Raw genomic sequence first — 27,978 nt, 5'->3', positions numbered from 1 at the left:
ATAATAAAATTGTTATAAGTAATAATTTTAGAACACGATTATATATACTGTTTAATAAAATAATTTTGAATATATATACGTGCACACACACACATGTTTCTTTTCATTTACAGATCCTTAGACAAATGTGAGAATCCGATTTTTCTTAACAAATTTTTATTAAAATTTTGTTCAATTATGAAGATATTTGATCTCAAAGATTAAGCGCTTTCTTTCCTCCCGGTCCGAATCTGCTGACTCATACGTGAGCATCGTATGTCGTAACAAAGAATTCGAAACGTTACGCCGATTACTCTCGCGAATAACGAAACGCCCTAAGGTTCTATGTCTTGAGTACCTGCACATTATCTTCGCATCCGGTCAGAGAGATCTCTGGGCTTGAGATGTCCCCGATGATAGCATTCGGCTCGATCTCGTCTGCCTCCAGCGCCAGGGTTGCTAGGCTCTCTGCGCCACACGTGCTGGACGCCTGGCAGCGTGTTTCGCACTTCTTGTGACACACCATGCCGCAGTCCCGACATTGCACAGCGTCTTTTAGCCAAATCTGCACAGAAATTCGAGTAATATTCAAAAACAGAATAAAAAGAAAAAACCTTCTTAAAAACCTATTTAATTTAATTTATAAATATATATAAATTTTAGTTCGGAAAAAATACATACATAATAAGAATTTAACTAGATGATTGACTTGCAATTTGTATTTTCAGATATCCTGATAAATCTCATAGGAAAACACAGTATACATTAAGAGGTATTTTAAATAGTTGCGAAATGCTCGTTTAACAATCTATATATTCACCTTTATATATAATAACAATGAGCGACAATACATCAGTTTGCAAACGCGAGACGCACAATATCTTAAAATTATAACCACACAGAAATGCTTATGGATGGATTTCGCTATATGTATATGTATATAATACGAAGCTGCCTCGTCAAAATTCATAAAAGTTCTGGTCGTCGAGATATATCGCCGATTTAGGTCAAAGCGGTAAAATTCTTTGATTATATAGGTCAACAGTCAAAAGGATCTATATTCACATTTTGCATTTAGCGTTACAAGCGGTCATCTAATCGCCTTCGTCAGACTTAAATCAAAAGCATTTTAGGCAAATAGAAATCGGATGACCACGTTTAACGTTAAATATGTTCAGATTTTTTCAGCTTCCTTATAATATCATAACCATATATGTTGTTTTTTTATTTCTAATATGCGAATATATAGTTTAGTATCATTTGGTACGGTTGTTCCAATTCATGGATATGTATATGGAATTGTGATTTAAATCATTTGGCACCGTCTGTGATTAAGTAAAATACTGAGAAATGTTAAAAGTTATGATATCTGTTTTTCCATTTTCTTCTCGTGATTATAATTCACAAGTGAATTATTTTTGATAAATAAACATTTATAAACAGCAAAATTTTATGTAATTTAAAATGTAGAAAAAATACAAAAAATAAATACAAAGTGGCTTCATCAAAAGATATTGGAGTCTGAAGATATTAATGTGCGAGCTATTCTTTCTCTTATACGAGTTTTGGCGCAATGAGCAGTCATAAACGAGTGCATCATAATTGAACTATCCGATATAGATCGTTTTATGATATTGTGACATATTAGTATCTTGATCTATAGATCGTTTGATAAATTTGCATATTATAATAATGTGTCTTTTATACTCATATTCACGAATCTAACATATATCGCATAAAACTGTCATTTAATAAAAAAAATTATTTTATATATTTGAGACATTGCACTGTTCTTGTGTAGTAAGCTTTTTAGATAATCGACATTCAAAAATAAAATAAAATTCCGTAAATAAAATGAAAGAATTGTCCCAAAAAGTCTAAATTATGTAATATATTTTCACAGATTCTGGATATAACTTTCATAACTTTCCATATCATGCGAATTCCACGTTATACACGATTTTATAAATCTCTGTCTTAGACATTTCGACAAATTACATTATCCGATTATGTATGTCTAACGCTATACCTTTTTCGTGCAGAAATCGCAGTGTGTCGCTCTATGAAAGTGCGTCCTGATGAAATCGTGCATCTTTCTATCGGTGACTTCATCGCTCGGAATTGGTTGTATTTTGGCAGTTTCCGCGTTATCTTTCTTTCCGGAATCACTGACTGTATGATTGCCTGGCCGACAGGATTCCCACACATACGACAGCAGAATATCGCCGTAACAGAGCGTTGGATCGAATCCCGAATATCCCTGCAGTCTTATATAGGATGTCGCTAGCGAAACTTTAAAAGAAATTCTATAATTAATTTTTTAAATTAATTTTATCTATTCTTTTCAAGATCAATTCGATACGAATTGCTCTATGTATACGAAAAATAAATGGACCTAGATTAATACTTTCGTATTACTGAATTCCACTCTTAAGAACTCTTCTAAATTATATTTTTTGGAATAAATATAATTTAGAAAAAAAATAAAATTTAGAAAAAATAATGTATATTTTATATAGAGAATCTTACCACTTTCTGGCGGCAATAAGGCATGACATTTCAAGTAATGCCCGGTCGTGGAAGTGCAACACTGTGCCAGAATCAATTTTACAGGCGCGTTTATATAGCCTAATAATCTCGATGACATCTCGCTTCCCTTCGCACGACCCCACACGCCCACGTTCAAGTATTGCAATTCAGAATCGACTTGGAAGCTTTTGGTCTCTTCAAAGGCGATTAGAGAAGCGTACGGTTTCTCCTTCGTGTTGTAGCACAGATCGGCAATACTGGTCGCATTACTCTCGTCCGGAAGATAAAATTGAGCGTTGCTAGACGACGCCGATGATATGGAGATCGTTGAGATCCGTCGAGACGGTGTAGTGTCAGGCGTCTGAGCAGTATCTTCTATCTGTATGCTGCTTTTTCTTCTCTTAAATAGCTTGCTGGTGTCCGACCGAGAGTCCGTAAGATCATTGTCGGAATCCCGAAGATCGGAAAACTTGATCTGCGTCTCAAACTTCATCTTTCCAGCGTCCTCTGTGCAGGGGCTGTCCATCCTGCCTACAGAATCACTTTTCGATGTCTTCCTCTCGATAAAAGATGTCCTCTCGCCGTCCATTTTCTGTCCTCTCTCGCTCGAATCCGCCTTTGAGTGCCGCCTCTCCACCCTGATGATGAAGCGCCGCTGTACGGCGGTCTTGACAAATTTCGCCACTTGGTTCATGCTCGACACCTTCTTGCCGTCTACTGCTACTAAAATATCGCCCTTCTTCATCTCAGCGATCGCCGCCGGACTGCCAGACACTATGGTCTCCACCAGCACACACATTTGGCCAACCTCCGGTACGACTTCCTGTTTAAACACTACACCTAACTGTTGAGAGGCAACCTTGCTGATGATTAAATCAAGTACCATGTATGGAACACCGCTGTACTGTGTCAGGTATACCCATGGCATAGAGTCCACGCTCATGATGCAATATATCTCCACCTGCGACACATCTTCGCTATTATTGAGAGCAATAGGTGCGAGGTTTAGCCTGCTGATCTCCAACAGTACAACCTCCAAGTATCCTGGTGTGAGCTGAGTACTGACGACCTAGTTAAATATGTGAATAAGATGTATATATCGTGCAAATCAAAACATTGCCTTATGACAATCAAAAATTAAAACTACAGAAGCAAATGTGAACCAATTTTCGAATATGTAGCAAATTAACTAAAGCTGGATTAATTAAGGGAACGGCTCTTACCTCTGAGAGATCCACGGCTTCGTCATTTAATCTTCGGAAGAAGGGCTTATAACGCATTTTGTAACGAGGTAGAGTGTGCTTCCGCTTCACCGCTCTCCTAATCTGACTTGTGATGATCGAAATTATTTGTGGCTGTAACTGACGACCTTGGAACTGTGACTGCACTTCCAATTCCAAGGTCGGATCCGAGTAGAAACTCAACGACCAGTGTGTATAAGGTACGCGAGTAAACTGTAGCCTAGCTTTACCGCTGATACGTTTTACTGCAAAAATCGACAACGATATACTTATATATAATAATATCATTCCTATTTTCTTTACCTTTTTAATATATTGTGATATATGATAATACCTTGTAACGCCAGATAGGCTGTTTTACCGAGCAGCATCTTAACATCTATAGACAACTGAAAGTTTCCTGAGTAATGTAAATCTAAGGCCAAGTCCAGAGATTCCAGCAGACCCGTGTCGGCGTCAATTTTCGAATCCGCAACTTCTAAGCCTTTTATCGTCGGAAATTGCGTGCCGAGATTCAAGTCTCTCAACTGAAAAAATTACGAAGAATTTATTAGATTTTTTTATTATTATATTTCGAAGACATTTTTTTTATTATTACATTCCAAATTAAATATTTTGAATCTTACTTTCACGCTATCTAACAGCTTTGCGGTTGTCGACTGCGTCAACAGTTCTTTGAATTCGTTATTTAACTTCCTATAAAGCCACAAACGCACTCGCTCGGCGCTTCGCAGCTCATTGAAGAGGAACTGCAGTGTGAGATTTATGGCCAGGTTTTCATTGCCCTGAGACATCGCCTGACGAGACATGCTGTTGTTGCTGTTCGCCCGTTCCTCCTGCAGCTGTTCCACCAGCTCCTTAGGTAACTGCGCCTTGCCATGCTGCAGCTGCCTTTGCGGCGGAGTGGCTTGAGGCCCCGAATCCAGATACCTCTTGAATAGGTAAAACTGCAATGCCAGGGTACATATTATACCGCAGATAAATGTAACGACGGCTACCAGAACCAGTTGCAGACTGTCCATATTAGATTCACTGCTGTTGAGAACGTAGTCTCTCCCTCAATAAATATTAAGAGTAGCACGTATCCAAATGTAGAGTGTTACATAAATAATATCGCACTATGTACATGCAAGAGAAAGTTTTCAATGTCCATATTAAAGATGGAATTGTCCAAACAACAATTTTCCCTTGATGGATGTCAACAATAGAACATATTGTAGCACACACTGTTACATATTATCACACTGCATATGTGTGACAAGAACAAGAAGTTTCAAACACTGGACAGCTGTCGAAAATTCAATCCCTTCGATGAGTTCCGAAAGAGGCTGCAGGAAGAATTATGCAAATTAAAGTATGTGTCCAAAAAAAGAAACCTGAGAACTGTAATCATAAATAGAGACTTAAATATGTAGCAAAAATGTAGAGTTATATTTATCAATATAAAAAAAAATTTATTTTTATAATTTTCGATTATTATATAAATTCTATTAATATTAATCTTAACGAGTTTGGTGTTCTCTCTTGGTGAACGATATTCCATTTCTGAGTATTATTTAGCTACGTATATAATGCAAATTGCAACACGAGGATCGATCAAATCACTAAAAGCCTTTACGTACACGATACTGCATTATTCACGTATATGTATATATGCATAACACCTAGGCGGAACTTCGATTCACCCTGCAAAGCGCGAAAGTGTTACGTGTGAAAATTGAATTAGAATTATTAACATTAAATTTTGTACATTAAATAGAGATATAGAAAATAATATGAGATCTCTTTATTTAAAATTTCAAGAGAAGAATGTTCCCGTCAAAATTATTCTATTTGCCGTTAAAAGTTGGCCACATTACAGAGCCGAAGTTTGACCGAATAAATCGATGATTATATTTTATTATTTATTTTTATTTCATTTGAATAACTCGATCGATATTGACTAATGTAGAATATTTTGGAACAACTATGGCGTAATATTTAAACTTCTTCATAATGTGATGCTACAAACATTACATGTTTAGAATATTACATCAAACCCCAAATTTTGGAAAATGTATCGTTACGTAACGTTATAATAATGCTACATACATACGTATTCTTCGAAAATATTAAAATACTATTGTAAATAGTAAAAAGAAGAAAAATAGTAACATACGTACAAGATACAATTGTGATTCCGATAATTGCATCAATGGAATGTCTATAAATACTGTTGGATCCTTGCTCCCTATTTTTCTGTGCATAATAATAGAAATATCTCTGTGCAGTATTTCAAACAGTCTGGTAACAATATAACAAATATATAATATTAAAAACGACATCAGCATCATAAAATCGATGCAGCGTCGCATTTACGCCATCTAATCATGGCTCATTACAGTGAAAAAAATGCGAACCATTATTATTTCATTATCAAATACCGCTACATTTTCCGCGTCTGTTTTTTCTTTTTGCAAGAAACGCTTTTTCTCTCCTTTAAAGCTGCTGAACGCGTTCTTGTTAAGATTCTTTGCCAGCCTCCGGTCGGTCAAGCGCCTCCTGGGCGTGTTGCAAGCCGGCACAGTAATGCAGAAGCAGCACACTTAAAGCCTGCACTCGCAGATCGCTTTGGGCGATCAGCTTCATGCTGTCCACGTTCTGGGACAGCTCTAATCTCGAGGTAGTTTCGGCGTCCAATGCGTTCTTCAATTTGCCCATCTGCGAAAGATACACATATTAATGTTACGATAATCTCAAAGGTTCGAGAGTTCTCTCAGCTTTCTGAATCCTTCAATCGAGGAATCCTTGGATATTTGAATTCAATAATCCATGGATTTCTAGATCTAAGGAATAAGTTATTCGCGGACACTTCAGTTTAGTTCCTTAACATTACTTGTGAAAAGAGCCTGACTCGCATACCATGACGTTGATCTTTTCGACGCGCTCCCGCGGCTCCAGGTACTTGTACAAGAACTTGCCGGTATCCCTAGCCCTCGACATAAGACCGTCGTCCAGATCGCCGGCCATAAGTGGAGCTGCAACACTTGGCTCAGCACCCTCCAAGAGGTCAGGACTTATTCCCAAACCTCCAGCCAATGAGCTCTAAATGTTTCAACAATTCGATCAAATCGATTAATGCGACGCAATGATCTCTGCAAAGGGCATCCTCGCTCCCGACGATTCGAAAAGTGAAGCGTGATCAAGCGGTCCGAACCGATGATGCAATGATCTTCCTACATCTATATGATCGAACACCGTGTGTAAATGTTCGCTGCCTCCGATGTTAAAGTGCAATAGCAATGCAATCAGTGTCATGATCAGCGTACGATTGTGTCGACGAAAATCTTCATCAGTGAAAAAACTTGCAGCAGTTTCGGGCAAGCGATAAAAATGATTCGTTGCGATATAAATAATAATTTATAAGCGATTAAAATCATTTCAGAATCAGCGGATATATCTATCTCTCTTTCTCGAAGCATCGAAGAGTCTAAATCTAAATATTCGTAATTTTTTATATAGACGATTTTTCTAAGAAATTCGTGTATAATGATTAATTTGACTGAAATTGTCTCAAATTCTATCACTTTTCATACATATTATGCACAATTATCAATTATCTTACGTTCCTCTTGCGTGCAAGTTAACGAGTATCTTCGATCGGCGAATTTAAGGAACAACTGAGAGATGTGAAGGGATGATTGAAATGAAAAAAGGTAAGCATGGGAATTGCAAAACATTCAATATTTTCCAAAAAATATATCCTTTCTTTCGGTTTGAGAAGGTGTAGTGGAAGAAGCGGAGAAGGTTTCATGCGCTTTGATAAGAAATCTATATCGATTATTATATAAATACATATATAAAAAAAAATAATGTTTTTAAATTGCATTGTGTATATGATTGCACATAAATAGAAATTTATTTTCACTACTGTCGTACAAACAAAAAATGGATTGTATATTATCGTTATAAACAAAGAGGAAGTCTGAGAGATAAAATTCGCTTTAATTACAAGCAGAAGGAAGCCAATTAAAAAAAACACTTGCATTAGAGAGAGAATAGTTCTGTCGTTGGAGGAAAAAATGACCTCCATTGATGCGCTACGCTATCTGCATTTACATTAGGAATTCTCGATACGGCCGATCTCCTCGGGCCCGGCGCATCGCGTCGAATCAGCCCCGCGTCTTTACAGCTCGACGGCTATTCGGAGCACTTTCACCCGTCATCCGCGGATCAGCTGAACGGTAGCGACGGTGGTGCGCGCGCGCGCGCAGAAACAATCCCCGCGTCGATGTGTTGTGTTCGATGGTGAAACGGCACGTTCACGGACGACGGTCGTGAGGTCACGTCCCGTGGGGAGAGACGCTGTCACGGCGACGCGGGATTAAATTCAATTCCCCACATCGCTCGTCTATCGATTTCTCGGCGGCCATGTTCGCGGCGCCGAGAGAACAGCTGTCAACCGTCTGTCAATCCTTGGCCGACCGATAATCGTTGGATAGAGGGAGAGACGAGAGATTCAAAATTTCATAATCTTGATGGATTTTTAAACAGGAAAAACATGAAAAAAAAGAACGCGTGACTGAAGAAAAAGAAATTCTCTAATTCAACGATGTTGCGGAGTAAAATTAAATTAAAGTTATTCAAAGTTTCAATGATTTGTGAGAATTTATATAAATAAATGCGAATTAAAGGCCTGTTGTAAAAATTGTTAAATGGAAGTAAATATCGATAGAAATAAATGAAATATTTCAATCAAAAATTTTCGAAAAAAAAAAGAAAATATAAAAGCATTTTATCTTTACTCGTTTCAAGTGAGTCCTTCGATATACGAATATTTAGATGCGATGTGGTATGTTTTGAATTCGACCGCAAAAGAATCCAAATTCAAATGTGAATACACATATTCCATTCTTGCTGTATAAAATTTAGTAAAAATTTGAAACTATCTAAAAATACAGAGACGTAATGCATATAAATAAATAAAAATATCTTTTACATAAATAAAAGCATCTCCTTGACATGCGTCACTTTGCCGCGCAATCAAGCTGCCAACATCGGGACAATCAAATTCTCTAACAGGGAATAATAATAATAATGGTAATAAAATAGTACTAGCGCGATAACTTCATCGTCAACTCCAGGCTCGACTGTCAACGGAGGTTACGAAAATGCGGGAGACGATGCACGCCGATTCGGTCGTTCTGTCCGAGTGATCCCACCCGGTTGTGGAAGAATCGCGGAATCATGTGGCCGATGCGGTCGGAGATGACTCGAGATGAGTGCAGGAAGTGCTTACGATGCCTCGGTAAGGTTATGCGGCCGAAGAAAATCGCTTTGTGTTAGCGTGCGTGAGTCTGTCGATGTCGCTTCTCGAGCCCGAGATCTGATTTTTTTATCGCGACATAAAAATTCTATCGCTATATATAATTATATAATTATAATTATTTATTTATAATTTCCGTATATTCTACTCACATTAAAATGACGATGCGTAATATAAGGCTTGTTTATCATAAAAAATATTTATTAGACAAAAATTTTTTCAAAGTCCACAAAAATCAAGCGCACACGATCCCTCTCCGCTTCGGGCGGAGACAACAAATGCGTGTTATTATTCTACCTTGCGGGATGCACAGGGACTTGGGGGAAGACTTCGAGATGCCAGACCAGTACTGGAAGCCGGTGGGGCCAGACAACTGGTACTTCCAGCCTTCTTCAGGCCCAACAGAGTGTTAGCTATACTAGCCTTCACGGCCTTCATACTTGCGCCCTGATTAATCGACCAATGGATTTTAAATAGATTAATACTTTTTTCACACCACATTCGAGTTAAATTGCGTGAGTCTGTCGATGTCGCTTCTCGAGCCCGAGATCTGATTTTTTTATCGCGACATAAAAATTCTATCGCAAGCACGAGGACACTCGTTTCACCGCGTTTTCCTCCTTTGCGACGTGAAGACGATGAAATGTAGGGATTATAACATCCGTATTGTACGCGTTTCTTCTCGCAGAGCGAGAATCGAGGAAATCAAGAACTCGAAAAACCTTATTTAATAATGCAGTGGATTTTTTCGGTGTGGAAGTATATTGAATTTTTTTCTTCTATGCATTCTACGTTAAATGCAACAGTCCTCACGTCACAGATTAATATGTGTGCATGATTTTCGTATTATTAGACAGCTAAAACTCAGACGTGAATGGTCGGATTTAGTGTTATATATGATGCCAAAAAAAAAATCTTAAAGTCCAACGCCTCTCTTGTATTTTTCTAACATATTTAGAGTCTAAATGCCACGATTTTTACTACATGTTAATATTAGAAAACGACCTTTGTATTGCATATAAATACAGCATATAATTAGGCAGCACTATTTAGCAGTAAATAGAAACAATGAAATTGAGTTCATGTTTCTAAGACTCATATACTTAACACATTTCATACACACATAAAAAAAAATATGATAATATATAGAGATAAATTTATTATTATAGAGAAAGAGAAAGACAAAATGTACAATAGTTTATAATATATGAAATATATCTGTTAAGCTATACATATTTCAAAATATAAAATTTAATTAAATTCAATTTTAAGTACCATACATATTTAAACATGATTGTTCTTTTTAACAAAAATTTTAGTTTTAGAATAACCTGAATGATTTTAGTAATTTACTCATAATATTATAAATATATAAGCTTTATTTGTATTTTATGTATTTTATATATTTTGGCACATATGTATGATTCTTTGTGCTTTGCAGAATTAGATGCTTATGGAAGTATGGTCTCTGTCCTACGTGCCCAAGGTCCTTTCACCAACGAGAAACAGAAATTGTTGCAAGAACTCGCTAAAGTATTACATATTTCTAATGAAAGACATCGTGCTGAAATACGGAGAGCTGTAAACGACGAGAAGCTTGCAACAATTGCGGAACAGTATGTATTCTACGCAATGAATTTTAAACACAGAAGAATAAGAAAAAAAAATTAATTATATGATGTACATAAAAATACATATTTTCCAATTTACGCAATGAAAATAGCTTATGAGATGAGTTTGTTATATTGAAAAATTGGTGCAATATCATAGAATGCAGTGATTTATATGTTTCATGTGTTTAATGTGAAATTATTATAATGCAGACTTAATGGTCCAAATACTGGTACAGATTGGACTATTGAAGGTCGCCGAACTATTCCTCTTTTGCCAAGATTAAAAGCGCGATCCGTTTTCACAACGTTAGCAAACAGCTTGTCTCTTGTAACTGCAGCTGCAAATGAGAAGAAACCTAGACAAATTGCTTCTGAAAATTCGACAGGTTTATTAATTTTACCATATCTTTTTAAGTTATATAATTTAAGAATATATAACTATATGTGTGTGTGTATGTGTGTGTATTTCTTTTATGTATATACATATATATATTTGTGTTAACAGCTACTGAAACTGAATCTCAGCTTGAAGTGAAAATAGAAAAAGAATTACCTCATACAAAATCATGCAGTTTGGAAAATGACTGCAACAGCAGCAAAATTTTACATGAAGTATGTAAAAATGTTATAAACTTATTAACTGCAATTTTTTTGTTTTAATAAATTTGTATGGTATATTTTTTATGTTACATTTTTATGACTATTGATAATATTAATTATATTTTCACACTTTTAGAATTCAAATCTGGCTGAAGAAGAAAAGATAGATAACACAGATACAATAGATAAAGTTATTGAAAAACCCAAAGTATCAAAATGCTCTGAAAAACGCAAATCACCATCACCATTGTCAATAGAACCGCCGAATAAGGTGCAAGTGGTATCTGAACCATTAAACAACACTTTTTTTATATCTGAAGATAAGCAAGCACCACAAGCTGCTCATAAGCAATTAATACAAGCAAACACGCATACTCAAAATGTTGGAGTAATCTCACTTAATCCAAATGGTGAGATTTCAGGTTGGTATTTCTTTGCCTTATTATTTTGTAAGTCTTATGTTATTTAAATAAATAGATATTTAACACTAAAATTTTTAGAAATGAAACGATTAATATTATCCAGCAACCTTGGATAAATTTTTTTAAATGCAATAGAAATCTTCTCTATTCTAAGAATTTTTAGATTTTTCTTTTTGTCAGGTTAGCTGTTTGCTATTATATTATTCATTCACATTTGTCATATGATCATGTAACCATATCAAAGTGAGAAATTGAATGAAAGAATACACAATAACATTTTTACTTTGTACATGTAACATTAGAATCAAAATAAGAACCAAGAGAATCTTAAAAAATATGGAAATATTTAATCTTAGATTAGAGGAAATTGGCTATATAAAATTTGGAAATTTGGAAATGCTCTTTAACATAAAAATTTTAATATATAAATTTTTTTAATATGTTATATATATCTTTTACATAATTTTGCATTATTTTTTGACAAATTCAGATACTAAGGATAACACAATAGTATCAGGATACCCGAGTGCGCGGACCGCAGTTTCGTTAAATAAGCATGTAGTTACTTCAGAAATCTCTGTGTGCACAAATACAGATTGGACAAGCAATATGAAAAAAATGTTAACCAGTACTGTGCAGAATAAAGTTAGTACAAAAGTAGTGCCAGCAGTCTTGAGTGGTATTGCATTGAGCACGCCGCTAAACAAAATGAATTCGGAAAGTAAAGATTTACAACATGAGGATAATACAAGTACGCTCTTGCATTAAGACATATTTTACAACAATTTAGAGACAATCGATTTTTGCGCAATTTCAAAACAATAAAGTTTTTTGTATTCTTGCAGGTAGTACACAGAAAACCTCTGAGAGATCTGAGAACATTAGTTCGAATTCACCGTGCAAGAAGCGACTTATGTCAATCATACATGAAGCTCTAGTATCAAGTAAGCATTATATAGACATTTGTTTGTATTATTGATAAGAGCTCGCGCGGTAAAAATTGTTGGAAAAATAGATTGCGTTATTTTTAACCACATATATATTATCTCTCTTGAATATAAATTATATGAATAAATAAATGCATAAAAATAAATACTTAGGTTCTCAAGTTCAAATTACACCCGTAGTGTATCCTAGTACCACAGTAGTAGCAGTATCAGGTGGCCCTGGGCCACCTCAGGTTAAGCAAACTTCCACAACGTTAACGTGTAAGAAACTGCCGTCGGAACAGATTGCGATCAATCATCAATCCACTGCCAAAACGGTAATTAATTTTATCCATTTAATATTCGTATTGTTAAAATCTAATTATGTGTTGTAGTTCTATCATAAAAGAAAAAATTATGAAAATACACGAAAAATATTTTATCAATGATATAACTTATTCTATATGTGTCTTCCTCAGGGTGCTACAATAAATTCTAAGAAAGTTGTAAATATGCCTCATTATCCAAATACTAAATTAAATGCTAAGACTAATGTAATCGTCATTCAGAAGGGTCATGCACAAGGGATAACATTATCACATGCAGGCAAGGTATTCTAATAAATTGATATTATGAAATATAATTGATGAACGAAAAGAGAGAAATCGAATATGTATAAAGATATCATTGCATCTATTGCCTATTTCAGGAAGTGCTAGGAAAGGTAATAATGGGTGGAAAGAATCTATGCGTTACAAGCCAGCATAATAATGCGAACTCGATTAGTGTTCAATCCCATCATATTTCTCTGAATAATGGAGATCAAACGAAGACTATGCTGCCGAATGTAAACTCGCCACAGAATGCAGAATCCACCTATAAACTTGAAAATATAAACGTAAGTTATAGCATTCGTCACTTGATTTTTATCTTTGATACTTAAAATTGTGTTTTGCAGTTTAAACAGGTAGTGGATGTATCCGCAAATTTACGGCACGATTCTAACAAGAACAAGCTCTTTTCGCAGTTCTTGGAAAGAGCTACAAAGTTGCACGTGCAACATAAGACTGTGATACATGAACATAGCATGAATACTGCACAAGTGAAAGAATGCAGTGGCGTTACTAATACGATTGACCGAGATTCACCTCTGAAAACAAATTCCGCGATTACATCCGCCATGGACGAAAAACAGCATAGGTCAGAATAATAGTAATAATATCAAACATAGATGTAACAGCTAATATTTGTGAATACATAATGAATAGAATATTTTGATGATTTAACATGTCTTTTTTCCTCTTGTAGAAGGAATAAAGATGTTAATGCAAGCATGAATTGTCAAGCAATGAAGCTATTAGATTCCTCGAAACCGCAAGGAAATAAGGAAATACTTATCAGGTCGAAGCAAATTGCCAATACACAAGGTATATTACGCAACAAATATAAAAATATAAATGTTTCGTATAATTTTAAACTATATTTTAATAAAAGAAATGAGAGGGTGTGTTATCGAAATTAAAATTGTGAAATCATTCCTTATTCATCCAAATGTCCAATTTTAAAATTATTTGACTTCATTATGTATGTTCACCAATAACCAATAAGTTATATTTAATGCACCATTCTGTACAGATGATGCTAATAATGATATTCGGATAGAAAATTCTGACGAGGATGTGGAAACGATTGGCGAGATAATAGATGTCCCGAATACGCAACACTTACAGTATATATTACAAGAAGACAATTATAAGAATTGCGTTTTAGAAGATTCAAGATCGATGGCGACTATAAATCAACTAGACGAGCACGATGATTCGTAACGACTAAAGGAATTTCAACGTTACGTGTGTCGTAATCGTTGCATGACAGTAAGGCTGATGATACTTTTGTATTGAAAGCGTACTGATATGTTCATATAATATAATGTATATGTTTTACACACACACACACACGTATATGTATGTATGTGTTCATGCCTATTTTAATGAGATTTTTACATGTATATGCTCCTATGTTTGCTCGTTATTCATCCAAATGTCCAATTTTAAAATTATTTGACTTCATTATGTATGTTCACCAATAACCAATAAGTTATATTTAATGCACCATTCTGTACAGATGATGCTAATAATGATATTCGGATAGAAAATTCTGACGAGGATGTGGAAACGATTGGCGAGATAATAGATGTCTCGAATACGCAACACTTACAGTATATATTACAAGAAGACAATTATAAGAATTGCGTTTTAGAAGATTCAAGATCGATGGCGACTATAAATCAACTAGACGAGCACGATGATTCGTAACGACTAAAGGAATTTCAACGTTACGTGTGTCGTAATCGTTGCATGACAGTAAGGCTGATGATACTTTTGTATTGAAAGCGTACTGATATGTTCATATAATATAATGTATATGTTTTACACACACACACACACACACGTATATGTACGTATGTGTTCATGCCTATTTTAATGAGATTTTTACATGTATATGCTCCTATGTTTGCTCGTTGGAAGATTTCGATGGAATCAAAAGTGACCGACCTAAGTTATTTCATATATAGAACACGACTGAGGCCGTTTGATCATAAAAATAAGATTCCAACATTCAGTGACTTTCAACATTATTCAAGCATACTGATTTAATATTAATACTAATATTAATATTGTACATAAGTGCCAAATTACGATCTGCAGTTAATTTATACTTTTGTATATAGCCATGACACGCGCGTTATATATTCATTCATTTTTTCATAATCCTGCTAGCAATATAAATCGCTCTTTTAACTTTTAATTCCATTATTACGACTCTATTTCCTGCTAAAGAGTTAAAAGAGTTGTGAGTTGGAATCCCCGGTGCATTTAGTGCTACTGTCTGTTATTCTTTTTTTTTTTTTTTACCTTGAATGTGTTCGTAAATATATAGGGCAGCTATGTAATTTAATATTAAACGCGGTTCCCCAATTAAAGATTCATATTTTTACCATATATGCAGGAAACACAGCTCTATCTAGTTCTACAGATTATCGAGATAAAAGTCAATGATATAAATTTTACATGCTCCATAGCAAATAGAAGTAAATGAATGTGTCAAATTGCAGGCGCATATTCGAAAATTTTGTACTTTTGTCTATAGATATGTAAGATTAAACGCGTTTCTGTAAATGTGATATTATAATGTTAAGTACTAGAAATTTAATTCTGTGAATCTGTCACTTGCTCATGCTACTGTTGCAGCGGCGCTGTAAATATCTTGTAAATACATCGACATACTCTCGGACTAAAGAGAAAACGTTTATTTAAGGATGGGTATATAAGAATAATCTTTTCTCTCGCCGCCATTAATAAAGTGTGTATATAAATTAAAATTCGACGATAGCTTTAGTTATTTTTATCAATAGAGAGAAACACATACCGTTCTCTGCTGTTTTAATAAAACTTGCTCGAGGCAAGTTGATAATTTGTTCTTCACTAAAAGTGCAATTTTTAACAGGAAAAAGTTATATTTTTCTTAAGCAAAGTGACACTGCCCTTCAGTTCATAATATTGCAATACTGTGTTACTCGAATTTTTTTATTATAATTATATTTTATGCAAGATTTCTACCGAAAGTTGCAAAGATTTTTGCCTAAATTCGTACGAATTTACAAGTTAATTTGTGCAATTATAATCTTCATAAATGATGCCTCATAAATGAGACATTAGATTTTTTCAACCATCACGTCATATATTCTGCAGCTACAGAGTGTCTTAGATTTCTCATATCTATTTTATAAAAAATGATTTTAATAGATTACTTTCAATTAAAGCAAATCTTATTTTAACTTTAATTTTTAAGACTTTTAACATATAGTACTGAAAATTTATAAAATTATAAAAAGTTACGCATGCATGATATTCATTGTCAGTCAAATTTAGGGATCTAATCCATAAATGAAACTTGATACGGTAAATCTGAGACATTCTGTATGTAATATCGCCAATGCAAACTGTGTATAAGCACAAACGATGATATTTATAGCTAATTGTAAAATAAATAAAGATATTCAAACATAAGTAAATTGGTCGTTCCTTGAACTCTTTAAATTAATAATTATTAATATATACCTTATTTTTATATGTATAACTGTGTAACATTATCAAAGAGAATTATCCTAAAACGAAAATACATTATATTACTGCTTTAAAGAACTTCAGGGATATAGAAAATCCATCAAATAAATTTTTTATCATTTGTTGCAAGTTTTAATAAAATTGATACACATTCACATCATTGAAGAAAGTTAAGCAAAGACTAGGGTAAATATATCAATATTATCAAAAAATTTCTTATTGTCTCTAATTGTATTATCATAAGGTATCTTAATAATTAATATGGGCGAGGAGGGGGACCACCACGCATCAATCCAGGAGGTGGGCCCCTCATCCCAGGTGGCCCCATTGGTGGGCCACCACGTCCTATGGGTGGCATTCCAGGTGGCATACCTGTCAAATATAGAGATATGTGTGTTTTATTATATATAATTTCTGTAATTATGTAGTGTAATTTTATAGATTTTTTGTAATTAAAACATGTAAAACATATAGTATTATTAACATGATACAAGATTATTCTCAAAAAGAGATATTTGTGTGTCAAGAGATTCTTCCTATATTCTTAAAAAAGGAGCAGAAAAGAAAAAAAGGTCTTTTTCTCTCTTTCTTAAAGGGATTGGATGTCCAGATCAAAGAAAATCTTACCCATCATTCCAGCTGGTGGTCCCATCATGCCCGGTGGCGGTCCACCAACTGGCATACGCGGTGGACCACCAGGATGTATTTGAGGTGGTGCCGAGACTTGACCTCTGCTGCCAGGCGTCATGATCTGTTGGGATGGTCCTCCAACACCTCTGACTGGACCCTGAAGTCCAGCTGGTACTCCCGCAACGTTTGCTGGCATACCTCTGCCTGCAGCACGAGCCATACCTGGTCCTGGCGCTGCTCCTGGAATCGGTACTCTAGGTAATCCTTCCTCAGGAGGCGGCGGACCTTCCACAGTCAATGACACTATATTCTCGCCGCGTAGAAGCACAAATCCCAATACACGCTTCTCTTCCCTTTCAGGCTGCTTGGTATTCTTTGGCTTGATCTTGCGAAATTCCTCGCAGTCACCAAGTATCAAGTTCATATGCTTGTCAAAAGCCTTAAAAGTGCCAATGAACGTTCTAGAGTCTTGCAAGATGATTCTAACTCTATAGTTGATATGCTGCAACATCTTGTTGTTCTTGCCGATCGTCTAAAAATAGTGAATAAAAAGATTATATATAAAAAAAATATGTATACTTTATATTTTAACGATTTTATGTATATAAAGAATAATTAATTTTTAATTAATAAATTTTTTATTTATATATAATCGTTTTATAGGTTTAAGTAGATCTGTGAAAATATTTTGTATTATTTAAATCTGAAACTAAACAAATTTTGATTATAAAAGCATTTTATTATAAAGCGTTTGATTCTCTTAATGCCTGTGTCTAAGCAAAAGAAAATTTGTTTTAAATTATTTTATTCTCCTTTAATATGTGCACAATCTTTTTTGGACGAATAAACTCTGGATATTTTATTTCTAAAAATAGAGAAGACCTATTATGCACATGTTCTTTTTTTAAATTAAATATATGTATTTAATTATCTTTATTTTATCTAAAACATCTTAATTCACATTTGTTACAGACTTTCGTTCAAAGTATAAAAGAACATAAAAGCAAGTTAAATTGAAGATTCTTGAATTAAAGTTATCTTATAATAATAAACATTTTCATTGCTTACCATCTTGATTATTATTTTAAGAAGTATGCTTCTTTAACAAAAAATTCTTGGAAAAGTCTCTTCACACTCTTCACACTTTTACCGCATAACCTTTCTCTTCTCAAAAATATGAAGAAACTATTCTTAAGGCCGTATTACACTCCGAGTTGCGAGCGTGGTCTCTGTGCTCGATTATGATTGGAGTTACGGTTGATGGTTGCGGATTGACCAATCAGAGTAAAGTTAAACAAGGATAGAGCAGGCTCATAGCGCTAAAAGTGTGCTTTTCGAACGCACCCGTCTCTCAGTGTCGCCACTGTCGCCAGTCGCCACACCGAGTTTATTTTATTCGTCATTCTTCGCGATCCGACGCCGATCTTTAAAAAAGATAACTTCACATTTATCACATGAATGGACTATATATATTTAAGATTTACGGAAATGAATGTTTGATAAGCTAAAAATTTGATACACGAAAATCACACGCTCGAACTGTTGCGAGTCATGTGATCTTTCCGTATGCAAATTTAAATATTGTAAACAATTTCTTTGTAAATTTCGTCAGTATGCATGTCGAGGAAAAGCGAATCGACGAGGTTTTTTCAAATTCTAAATTGAGCGATGTCATTAATCCCATCATCAAACATCACAAACGATTTCAACGAGCAGACGAGTCCCACAGAAATGTAAAACAAAGAATGAATGATGCAATCAAGACGGAAGAATTTTCGAGTATGTCGTGTGAGATCCAAAGTGCCGGGAAATATGATACATCGATGTCTGAAAGCAACGCGGTTCAACAACTTGAACATGTCTCGTGGAAATATAAAAATCCATACAGCGTTTCTATTAGTAATTCTACACGTTATCAAGAATCCAATCACGCACCAGGTAAATGCATAACTAATTGTACAGACACTACTAAATAGTACTAATTTTTAAAATTATTAATTATTTTTCATAAGATTTTAATAAATCAATTATAATTAATCTTTTAAATCTTCAGTATTGACAATTCAATCTCTTTGTGTAGAGATTATTCAATGATTCCATGAAAAAATTTTGCATTAGTTCCACTGCATTAAACAGATATAATCAAAATATCTTATATATTATACGGTATAAATTAAAAGAAATATATATAGTATGATTTGTGATGTACATAGAAGAAGCATATTTTTTACAAGAAATATCAAGCTAAAAGAGCTAGCTTTAAGCTTTAAGCTTCAAGATGAATTATTTGTTGTAATATTATAGAGAATGTTCTCAAGGAGGATGAACCTCAAGAAGGGAGAACAAAGCAAAGCATTCTCTCCAATTGTCGAGAATATTTAGCTAATTATCAAGAATCTTGCGATATATCACGTACTGAATATTCCTTTGCAGCCTTGATCGTAGTAATGGCTCAGGCTACAGCACGATCTCTGTGGGCATTGATATATGTGATTGTTAACATTGCTCCTATTATCCAGGTGATTATGCAAGGTATCTCTATATCCTACCTTAACTAAGGATAAGGATTGAAATTGTGAAACATAAATTCCAGATGTTTTCCTTCATATTAAGATTTGTACTGGACAAAATAATCGACATACGCAGAACTAAGAACATTCAACAAGTAATGGTCAAATTCGCAATACTCGCTATGCAATTGCTCAGCGTGTATGTTTGCCTTATATTTATACTCGGCTTCATTGTTTTTCCGATTGTACAAATGGCAATCGGTATTGTAGCTAAATTTGTGATGCACAATTAAATTGTGATTTTAATAAAACGTGAATAAATCATGGTGCGTTGTCCTTGCAAAAGTTTTTTAGTTTTACATTAATTTACAAATACATGAGTACAATTTGCTTTGTACAAGTATACGAGCATACATAATGACTTGGTCGTTCTTTTACATTGACCATAACATTCTTTTCGCAAATTTCGATTCGAGAATATTGTATAAAAAGCAATGCGAATGAGACGCCTAATAAATAACAGTCAGGACGATCGAGAAAAACAGAAAAGCAAAATTGTCCAGTACAATAGTATGACTCGCTGCACCCCACCCGCATTCCAGTTCTATTTTCAATTCGTTCGACAACGATACATTGTTCTTATTTAAGCAGAACGTCTCACGGAGATCGTCATCCCAGCCGTTGTCCCAACAACTGAATTCGTCATTCTCTTCGTGCTCGAAGTTCTTAAATTCGTCGTATGAAGTACATCGATCTTCTTGATACTGTCTCTGCTTCCTCTGCCATATTTCGATCCACCTATGTAAAAGAAAAAAGATGTTTATTTCTTATCAGCTTCAGCACAGATCGATTCATTTTTTGTGGTACTTAGATTTCTATCATCGTTGGCATTCAACTACTGTATCAGTCGTACCCGATATCACAATCGCAATTAAGATAGCTGCCTGCTAATCGGAGCTTCATGATAAATCGCTCCCCCGGCACTCCTGGTTTATAACCGGACGATGGATTGTGCAATGTTCGAGTGTCACTCTCGCGAATTTCCACCGTTATGTTACGCACTCGCTGCGCGTTGCTGAACATTTCCCTCGGTACGATCGCCACGCTGGTATTGTACAAGCCGAAATGAAGATGGGGATTTCGTATGCCCTAAAAAATCGCTCGATGTATTTCAAACATCTAACATTATTCATAAAAATTTCTAACAACATTTTTATGTATATTTGTGTACTATACATATATAATTCTATTATGAATGAATTTCTATAAAAGTTAATCCAAGTTGGAACAGTTTAATTGATTCTACAGTCATTCTGATCTGCAAAATCCATTAAAATTTCATTTAATTACAATAATCACACAATAATGTTCACGGAAGCAAATGAACTTGCATTTCATAAAATTTTACAAGTTGTTTAGGGACAAATTAGAGAACAAGAATTTATAAGAACTAACAAGAACTTACGCGCAGAATCTCCGGATGTATTTTCTTTAAAGCTTTACCAGTCAACGTAATGTTGTATAATTTGTAAGGAAACTTCCCTTTCATTTCCTTCTCTAGATCGGTGCCGTTCTGAACCTATACAAATATGTTTCTGAATTCAATAAATCTAGCTCGCATTATGTAATATTTATTCGATTACTTACATCAATGAGCAAATGTTTCAGACCATGATTATATTGCAGAATATTGGGAAAGTTGAAGTTCTTCACACTGTTATATGCAGTAATGTGCAACTTGCGGAGCTTGCTGGCTTTGCAGAGTGCACCTGCCTGAAAAAATCGATTATAGTTTCATGTTCGTTTGTGAAATCTTGTATAATTTGTTACGAGAACTTGAACAAACGCTTACCTCAAAGATTAATAGAGTGAGTCTTCGTATATCCAGCTCTTCAAGGCTGTCGGCCACACCCAGAAAACTCGTATTCGTAATGGCGGTAATAGGATTATTCGACAAATTAAACGTCTTTAATTCCGGTAACGAGTGAGTGATCAATGGTACCACTGTCAAATCATTGGCACTCAAATCTAAATAGTGGAGAGATGTCAAATTTGACGACATTTCCGTTGGTATCGATGCTAGCTCGTTATATGCCAAATACAAGGTTTGCAGTCGTCGTAGAGGCAACTCTGGAACCTATGTTACTAATTACACGCCATTTCATATATATGTTTCTCATTGCTGATAAGATACTTACGCTCAAGAGGGAGATGTTGCTTAGACTAAGGTACAAAAGTGTATTTTCCAAACCATAGAATGTTCTTCCACGGCTTTCCAAGATGAGTTGCTTGTTATGGCTTAAGTCGAGATGAGCCAGATATGGTAGATCAGAAAATACGCCATCATCTAATCTAACAAGTCGATTGTACGATAGGTCTATCCATACAAGATGCTATCAAAAAATACATAAATACAGTGCATAATATTATTTATTCGATAACGTACGATTAAACGAGATAATTGATGATTAAAGAAAGCAATTTAGATTTCAATGTGAACTGAGTCAGACTTACTTTAAGTCTGAATATCGTGTCGGTGTTATGGATTCCTGATAAGAAGTTCCAGGACATGTCCAAGTTTGCTAAACTTGCGGCAGAAGTCAACGACATACTCTTGATAGGCAATCTCGTGAATTGATTGTGCGAAAGATCGAGACTCTCTATGTTAGAATCGGTGAACATGTTATCTGATAGTGTTCTCAGTTTGTTATGAGATAAATCCACGATGCGGAGCTTCTTCAGCGGTCTTAAAGCCTCCGCCGGGATATCCATGATTTCGTTCCACGAGAGAAGCAGTACCTGTAAGTTTTTCGTATTCTTGAAGCAGTCAAAGTCCACCTCTTTCAGTTCGTTGTGTCTCAAGTCGAGCCACTGCAAGTGTGGCATGTTTCCAAAGACACCCTGGGTAACGTTCCTCAGTTGATTGTTTGATAGATACAGATGAGTGAGAGAATACTCGACTGGCTTAAAATAATACTTCATTATGTCGGAGATATTATTGTAACTCAAGTCCAGAACTTTGATGTTCGAGTGCACACTACCACCAACTAAAAAAAAATAAAATAATTAAAAATTAAATTTTATTTGTTATTCATCATTTTTAAATAAAAATTAATATTTGTCAAAGAGATCGTGTTTATCGAATATGATAAAAGCGGACTCACTGGCAGAAGTAGGTGCGAAAGTGTTATTTATCCACAATCTCGGAATCTCGTTGTGGCTAACATTGACTTTAAACGATGACAATGTACCCACTTGATCGAAGAAGGCGAGATCGAATTCACGAAGATTGTTATATGCGAGATCGAGAAACTCAAGATCCGGTAAATTCTGAAATATCAATAATGTACACAATATTTTTAAATGAATCTTCAATTATCCCGTCGATATATTCATAGATGATCATTCTTATTTAATATTGAGATTTTATATGACTTGGATTGCAAAAAAAAATTTCAGATTCAATTAAATGGCAAAATCTTTATTTTCAACTAATTTTAATTAGCTTGGACTTAACAAGAATTTAATTTTCAAGATATACTTAACAAATATGCATTATATGTTAGTGATGTTTTTTTGCTACAAAATTCTTATCAAGAAGCAGTCAACTTAAGTTCGTCATAGAATTTATAGCTAAGAGCATATTCATAAACGTCCTATAATATTCTATATAATATCTGCTCTCGCATATATTCATATATTAAATTACCTGGAAGGCTTCGTCGTTGATGTCCCTAATCTTGTTACCACGCAAGTTGATATACTTAAGTCGGTTCATATTCATGAAAGCCCGCCTCTCGATCCTGTCGATGGCGTTGTCCTCTAGATTGATCGTCATTAGGGCCGACAGATCGACGAACGTGTGAGTTTGTAGATTCTTCACTTTATTAAACGCAAAGTTAATCTCTTCCAGCGTCGAATGGATATCGCCCTATGAATCAAACGTTTTCTTTATCGCGTAAGACGATATTGTGTTGTTAAAACGATCGATTTACCTGAAAAGTACCCTTGAATATATTATCAATTTCGTTATCCTGCAATTCAATGCGCTTGATCCTTTTCAGAAAGTGAAACGATGTGGCGGGTAAGGAGCGAATTTTGTTGTTACTAAAATCGAGATGTTGCAGATTCGTCAACGATTTCAATGGTCGATTAGGTATCTCGGAAATCGTCGAGGATAGACTGTGGGACATTCTTAACGTCAACAAAGAATGGCCTACCTATGCGTGAGGAATTCGAAAAACTGTAAAGAGGTGTATACTTGTATACTCTGTACATAATTTTCTTATTTCACATTTAATCTTACAAATTTTATGTTAAATTTCTTTCTCTTATATATATGAAGATGTAATATTATTATTCTAAATTATATGAAGTACAATTTCTAGAAATAAACCGAGGTTCAAATGAGATGTAAGAATTTACCTCTGAAAAAGCCTCGTCGTCTATCGTCGATATCGAGTTTTCGGAAAAGTCGAGGTACTTGATCCCGCGAACGTGCATAAAAGCATGGCTCTTGATGGTGTTGAGATTACTGTGGACTATCCGTAACTCCTTGATGTCCATACCAAATTCCAAAAAATCATCCGCCGACAAGATCGCCTGCGGCATCCGAGATATCGCGAGGAAACGCAGGTTTCTCATCTGGCGTAGATCTTGAAGGGAGATGATGCTGTTCTGCTTCCCGCTGAGATCCAAGTTGTACAAGGAATATTGGAAGCCGTTGAAAACCTCGGCTGAAATGTTGCACATTGATGTCTGTTTTGCACATTGTGTCTGCCCATGAAGAGTACTTACTTGGCGAAAATGTGTCGATACGATTCTCGCGAAAGATGAGCGTATGCAGGAAGTCGAACTCTTGGAAAAGCCGATTGGGAAGCGTAGTTATGTTGTTTCCCGAGACATCCAATAACTCGAGCGTCGACTCCAAACCGGCAAGATTAGCCGAGTTGATCTCCAGTAAATCGCAGTCGCTAAAATATAGTTCGCGAATGCGCGAGTCTCGGAACGTACCCTCCTTAGCTCGCGAAATTCGATACATATATGTTAGTATCAATTGTCATTATTTAATATTAATATTAATTATATTAATATTAATTACTATCTTCTTAATTTTTTTTTCATTTCTTAGACATTCTTTCTCAACTTTGCACTGTACGATGTGAGTTACGCTAATTTATGAGCTTTATAATTTAATCGTACCTCAATCATCGTCAAAGGATTGCCGCTGAGATACGTGCGGTTGACTTTGTAAAAATGCTGAAAATCATTGGACGCGAGAATCTCGATCTGATTGTAGTCCAACTGCAATACATCCAGGGACATCTGTATGCCCCTGATCTCCGGTTCCTGTTGCGTCTGCAGCATCCTCGATATCCTATTGTAGCTGAGATCGAGGAGTTTCATGCGCTTCAGTTGGGACAGTTGGGCGTATGGCACGTGCGTCAACTGATTGTCGTTCAGATAAAGATGCGTCAGATGGGCCATCCCGTCCCTAAATACCGACAGATCGATCTCCTTCAAGCTGTTCTCTCGAAGATCGAGGACCTCTAGGTACGTGAGACCGGCGAAAGCGTCAGCCGGTAGCTTCTCGATTGCGTTTCGACCCAGATATAGAGTCTGCAGCGAGTTCTCCAGACCCCGCCAGTTTTCCGCCGCGATGTGAGATATCTTATTACCTACATTAAATCGTGCGTCTGATAATGTTAAATTTTTCATATTGTGCCAAGCTTTTGCGTGGGGAAAATGTTACGTCTTTAACATTCTTATACAGATATTGACTCTATTCTTTGTATGATGCATCGTCTATTAAACTATTATAAATCTTAGCAAATATCTTGTAAAATTATTTAGACTTATATATCAAGAAGTTCTCTCTCCCTTTTGTACTATCATATTTTTTTAAAATTATAATTTAATTAAATATTGTAGCTGAGATCGAGGAGTTTCATGCGCTTCAGTTGGGACAGTTGGGCGTATGGCACGTGCGTCAACTGATTGTCGTTCAGATAAAGATGCGTCAGATGGGCCATCCCGTCCCTAAATACCGACAGATCGATCTCCTTCAAGCTGTTCTCTCGAAGATCGAGGACCTCTAGGTACGTGAGACCGGCGAAAGCGTCAGCCGGTAGCTTCTCGATTGCGTTTCGACCCAGATATAGAGTCTGCAGCGAGTTCTCCAGACCCCGCCAGTTTTCCGCCGCGATGTGAGATATCTTATTACCTACATTAAATCGTGCGTCTGATAATGTTAAATTTTTCATATTGTGCCAAGCTTTTGCGTGGGGAAAATGTTACGTCTTTAACATTCTTATACAGATATTGACTCTATTCTTTGTATGATGCATCGTCTATTAAACTATTATAAATCTTAGCAAATATCTTGTAAAATTATTTAGACTTATATATCAAGAAGTTCTCTCTCCCTTTTGTACTATCATATTTTTTTAAAATTATAATTTAATTAAAAGTGTTATATTAAATTATTATTAACATTAGATGTTTTTTAATGCAACATTATATCTTTAGAAACATTATATATTATACTATTATAAATATCAGTGAGAATCTTTTTTAAGAATTTAGACCGCTAATTTGATCTCGCTAAGAGTAGATACCTGTGAGTTCGAGAAGCCGGAGTTTTTGCAAATGTCTGAATGATTTGCTCGGCACATTTGCGAGTTGATTGTAAGATAAATCGAGCTCCCATAATGATCTCTCGAGACCTAGAAAGGCTTCTTCTGGAATGTCTGCCAGGGGATTATACTTAATCTGTAGTTTGTAGAGACCTAAAATGCATGATAATAATACGCATCATGTCACGGATTCTTTGTTGTTCTGATAAAAGAATTGATGTTCATAATTAGAGAAACATATTTATTGAAATAAAATAATATATATCATATCGAGATATAAAAATGAAAAATTTGTTCAGTCAGTTCATTGATTTAAATCTATATTATTTCAGAGATTAGCTTTATAATTAAAAAAAGAAAATATGAGAAATTTTCAAGAAATCTTGATACATATTAGCCTCCCATAACTTTTCACTTTATCAGTTTTTCAATTTAGTTGCGTACCGGTATTCATGAGGTGCTGCGGCTGCAGAAATCTCAGCCCATTACTCTCCAGTTGTAGCATGAACATTTTGGAAGAATTAATCGGCTCTGGCATTCGCGGCATCGGCACGTTATAGCACGCCACTATGCCAAGATCCGGTATGGCTTTTGAACAGGTGCAGAGTGGATTGAAAAAACACGGCGGATACTGGACTGGTAACTCATGCATCCGCACGATGGACGCCCACATCATCAGCAACAGGACGATTATCAGCATAACGTAGGCGACCTTCACCAAAGTAAAGAGCTTCTGCAAATCATCGATTTTGCATATCGGACTCACTTTGAAGGCACACGCAATGTATCTTGGAAGGGAAGAAATTTAACGGCTATATATAGTTAAAGCTTTCATTTTATACGCATAAAAGGACATGAACATCCTTATCAGAATATCGATAAGAATCATGCGACTCTTTTTGTGTTCCAAATATCTATATTCCATATTGAAGATACCATATACATGGTTTCATCCAATCGTATTACATATCTACGATAGCTTTCTTGCTTTAAAAAATTTAATAAGCTTCTCTCATATAAAAATCTCCGGATTTTTTTGTTTTTTTTTTTACAATTTTCGTACAAAAGATGCCTATATTTCAGAGCTTCCAAGATAGTGCGCATCTTCTGTGATTTAATAATCGTCTTCACATGTAAAATACTAGTGGTTTTCATTATAATTAATGAAGAGTTTAAAATGTGAATTACAAATAATAATTCTGACGGATTTTACCATGCCTTTTTGGATTGCCTCTGCCGAGATTTCTACTCTTGTGTTGAACTTTTTCACTAAGATGACATCGAGCAATGAAACGCTAACTGACAACTCGCGACAATCTGGCGTGCTCGCTCGCTGTCTCTTGCGCGACAGGGCTTCGCTGACAGTTTCGGTGCTTCTCTTTACCAGATTACACAAACATGATATATTCCATTAGTGATCGAATAAAGCTGTGCGCATAAAACCATTTAAGCTGTCTCGTT

General features: G+C 35.3%; 6 protein-coding genes across 13 annotated transcripts; 2 read left to right on the top strand and 4 right to left on the bottom strand.

Moving 5' to 3' along the window:
- Positions 1–26: 26 nt before the first annotated feature.
- Positions 27–8,387, bottom strand: LOC115244549 (PDZ domain-containing protein 8-like). 2 transcript variants are annotated; one of them, XM_029822260.1, is made up of 7 exons: positions 7,816–8,387; positions 4,376–5,077; positions 4,084–4,276; positions 3,732–3,994; positions 2,509–3,577; positions 2,009–2,271; positions 27–544 (listed from the first exon to the last, which is right to left on the bottom strand). In XM_029822260.1, the coding sequence occupies exons 2-7, from the start codon at positions 4,769–4,771 to the stop codon at positions 323–325; spliced, it is 2,406 nt and encodes an 801-aa protein (XP_029678120.1). In that variant the 5' UTR covers positions 4,772–5,077; positions 7,816–8,387; the 3' UTR covers positions 27–322. The 2 variants fall into 2 exon arrangements, with proteins under 2 accessions (XP_029678120.1, XP_029678119.1); XM_029822259.1 differs by having other exon boundaries at positions 7,848–8,387.
- Positions 5,524–20,009, bottom strand: LOC115244554 (PDZ domain-containing protein 8-like). Of its 2 annotated transcripts, XR_003885394.1 has the most exons (6): positions 19,999–20,009; positions 15,636–15,639; positions 9,352–9,567; positions 6,651–6,833; positions 6,149–6,449; positions 5,524–6,032 (listed from the first exon to the last, which is right to left on the bottom strand). XR_003885394.1 is itself a non-coding variant. In XM_029822271.1 (5 exons), the coding sequence occupies exons 3-5, from the start codon at positions 9,553–9,555 to the stop codon at positions 6,252–6,254; spliced, it is 585 nt and encodes a 194-aa protein (XP_029678131.1). In that variant the 5' UTR covers positions 9,556–9,567; positions 15,636–15,639; positions 19,999–20,009; the 3' UTR covers positions 5,524–6,251. The 2 variants fall into 2 exon arrangements, 1 of the variants encoding a protein (XP_029678131.1); XM_029822271.1 differs by having other exon boundaries at positions 5,524–6,449.
- On the top strand, positions 8,832–15,999 carry LOC115244550 (BRCA2-interacting transcriptional repressor EMSY). Of its 5 annotated transcripts, XM_029822265.1 has the most exons (14): positions 8,854–9,036; positions 10,496–10,550; positions 10,655–10,670; positions 10,878–11,053; positions 11,173–11,279; positions 11,404–11,689; positions 12,180–12,440; positions 12,535–12,633; positions 12,790–12,953; positions 13,095–13,226; positions 13,325–13,513; positions 13,574–13,815; positions 13,924–14,042; positions 14,251–14,621. In XM_029822265.1, exons 2-14 carry the CDS (start codon positions 10,502–10,504, stop codon positions 14,439–14,441), a joined length of 2,031 nt encoding a protein of 676 aa, XP_029678125.1. In that variant the 5' UTR covers positions 8,854–9,036; positions 10,496–10,501; the 3' UTR covers positions 14,442–14,621. The 5 variants fall into 5 exon arrangements, with proteins under 5 accessions (XP_029678126.1, XP_029678124.1, XP_029678123.1 ...); XM_029822266.1 differs by lacking the exon at positions 14,251–14,621 and adding an exon at positions 14,740–15,999 and having other exon boundaries at positions 8,832–9,036; positions 10,496–10,670; XM_029822264.1 differs by having other exon boundaries at positions 8,832–9,036; positions 10,496–10,670; positions 14,278–14,621.
- On the bottom strand, positions 15,514–18,572 carry LOC115244553 (small nuclear ribonucleoprotein-associated protein B). Its single transcript, XM_029822270.1, has 3 exons — positions 18,441–18,572; positions 17,370–17,904; positions 15,514–17,114 (listed from the first exon to the last, which is right to left on the bottom strand). Exons 1-3 carry the CDS (start codon positions 18,441–18,443, stop codon positions 16,999–17,001), a joined length of 654 nt encoding a protein of 217 aa, XP_029678130.1. The 5' UTR covers positions 18,444–18,572; the 3' UTR covers positions 15,514–16,998.
- Positions 18,643–20,207, top strand: LOC115244551. Of its 2 annotated transcripts, none has more exons than XM_029822269.1 (3): positions 18,643–19,310; positions 19,806–19,891; positions 19,966–20,207. In XM_029822269.1, the coding sequence occupies exons 1-3, from the start codon at positions 18,986–18,988 to the stop codon at positions 20,173–20,175; spliced, it is 621 nt and encodes a 206-aa protein (XP_029678129.1). In that variant the 5' UTR covers positions 18,643–18,985; the 3' UTR covers positions 20,176–20,207. The 2 variants fall into 2 exon arrangements, with proteins under 2 accessions (XP_029678129.1, XP_029678127.1); XM_029822267.1 differs by having other exon boundaries at positions 18,714–19,310; positions 19,677–19,891.
- Positions 19,964–27,309, bottom strand: LOC115244555 (chaoptin). The gene is made up of 15 exons (XM_029822273.1): positions 26,962–27,309; positions 26,500–26,670; positions 25,085–25,560; positions 24,680–24,899; positions 24,308–24,618; positions 23,878–24,102; positions 23,592–23,813; positions 23,047–23,212; positions 22,397–22,929; positions 22,081–22,275; positions 21,735–22,019; positions 21,530–21,655; positions 21,348–21,461; positions 20,796–21,031; positions 19,964–20,680 (listed from the first exon to the last, which is right to left on the bottom strand). The coding sequence occupies exons 1-15, from the start codon at positions 27,215–27,217 to the stop codon at positions 20,392–20,394; spliced, it is 3,825 nt and encodes a 1,274-aa protein (XP_029678133.1). The 5' UTR covers positions 27,218–27,309; the 3' UTR covers positions 19,964–20,391.
- Between the last annotated feature and the right edge of the window lie 669 nt (positions 27,310–27,978).

Source organism: Formica exsecta, unplaced genomic scaffold (genome assembly GCF_003651465.1).
Source record: "Formica exsecta isolate Colony F162 unplaced genomic scaffold, ASM365146v1 scaffold82, whole genome shotgun sequence".
Taxonomy (NCBI): Eukaryota; Metazoa; Arthropoda; class Insecta; order Hymenoptera; family Formicidae; genus Formica; species Formica exsecta.
The sequence above is the reverse complement of the archived record's forward strand: the minus strand, read 5'-3'. Positions and strand labels throughout refer to the sequence as shown.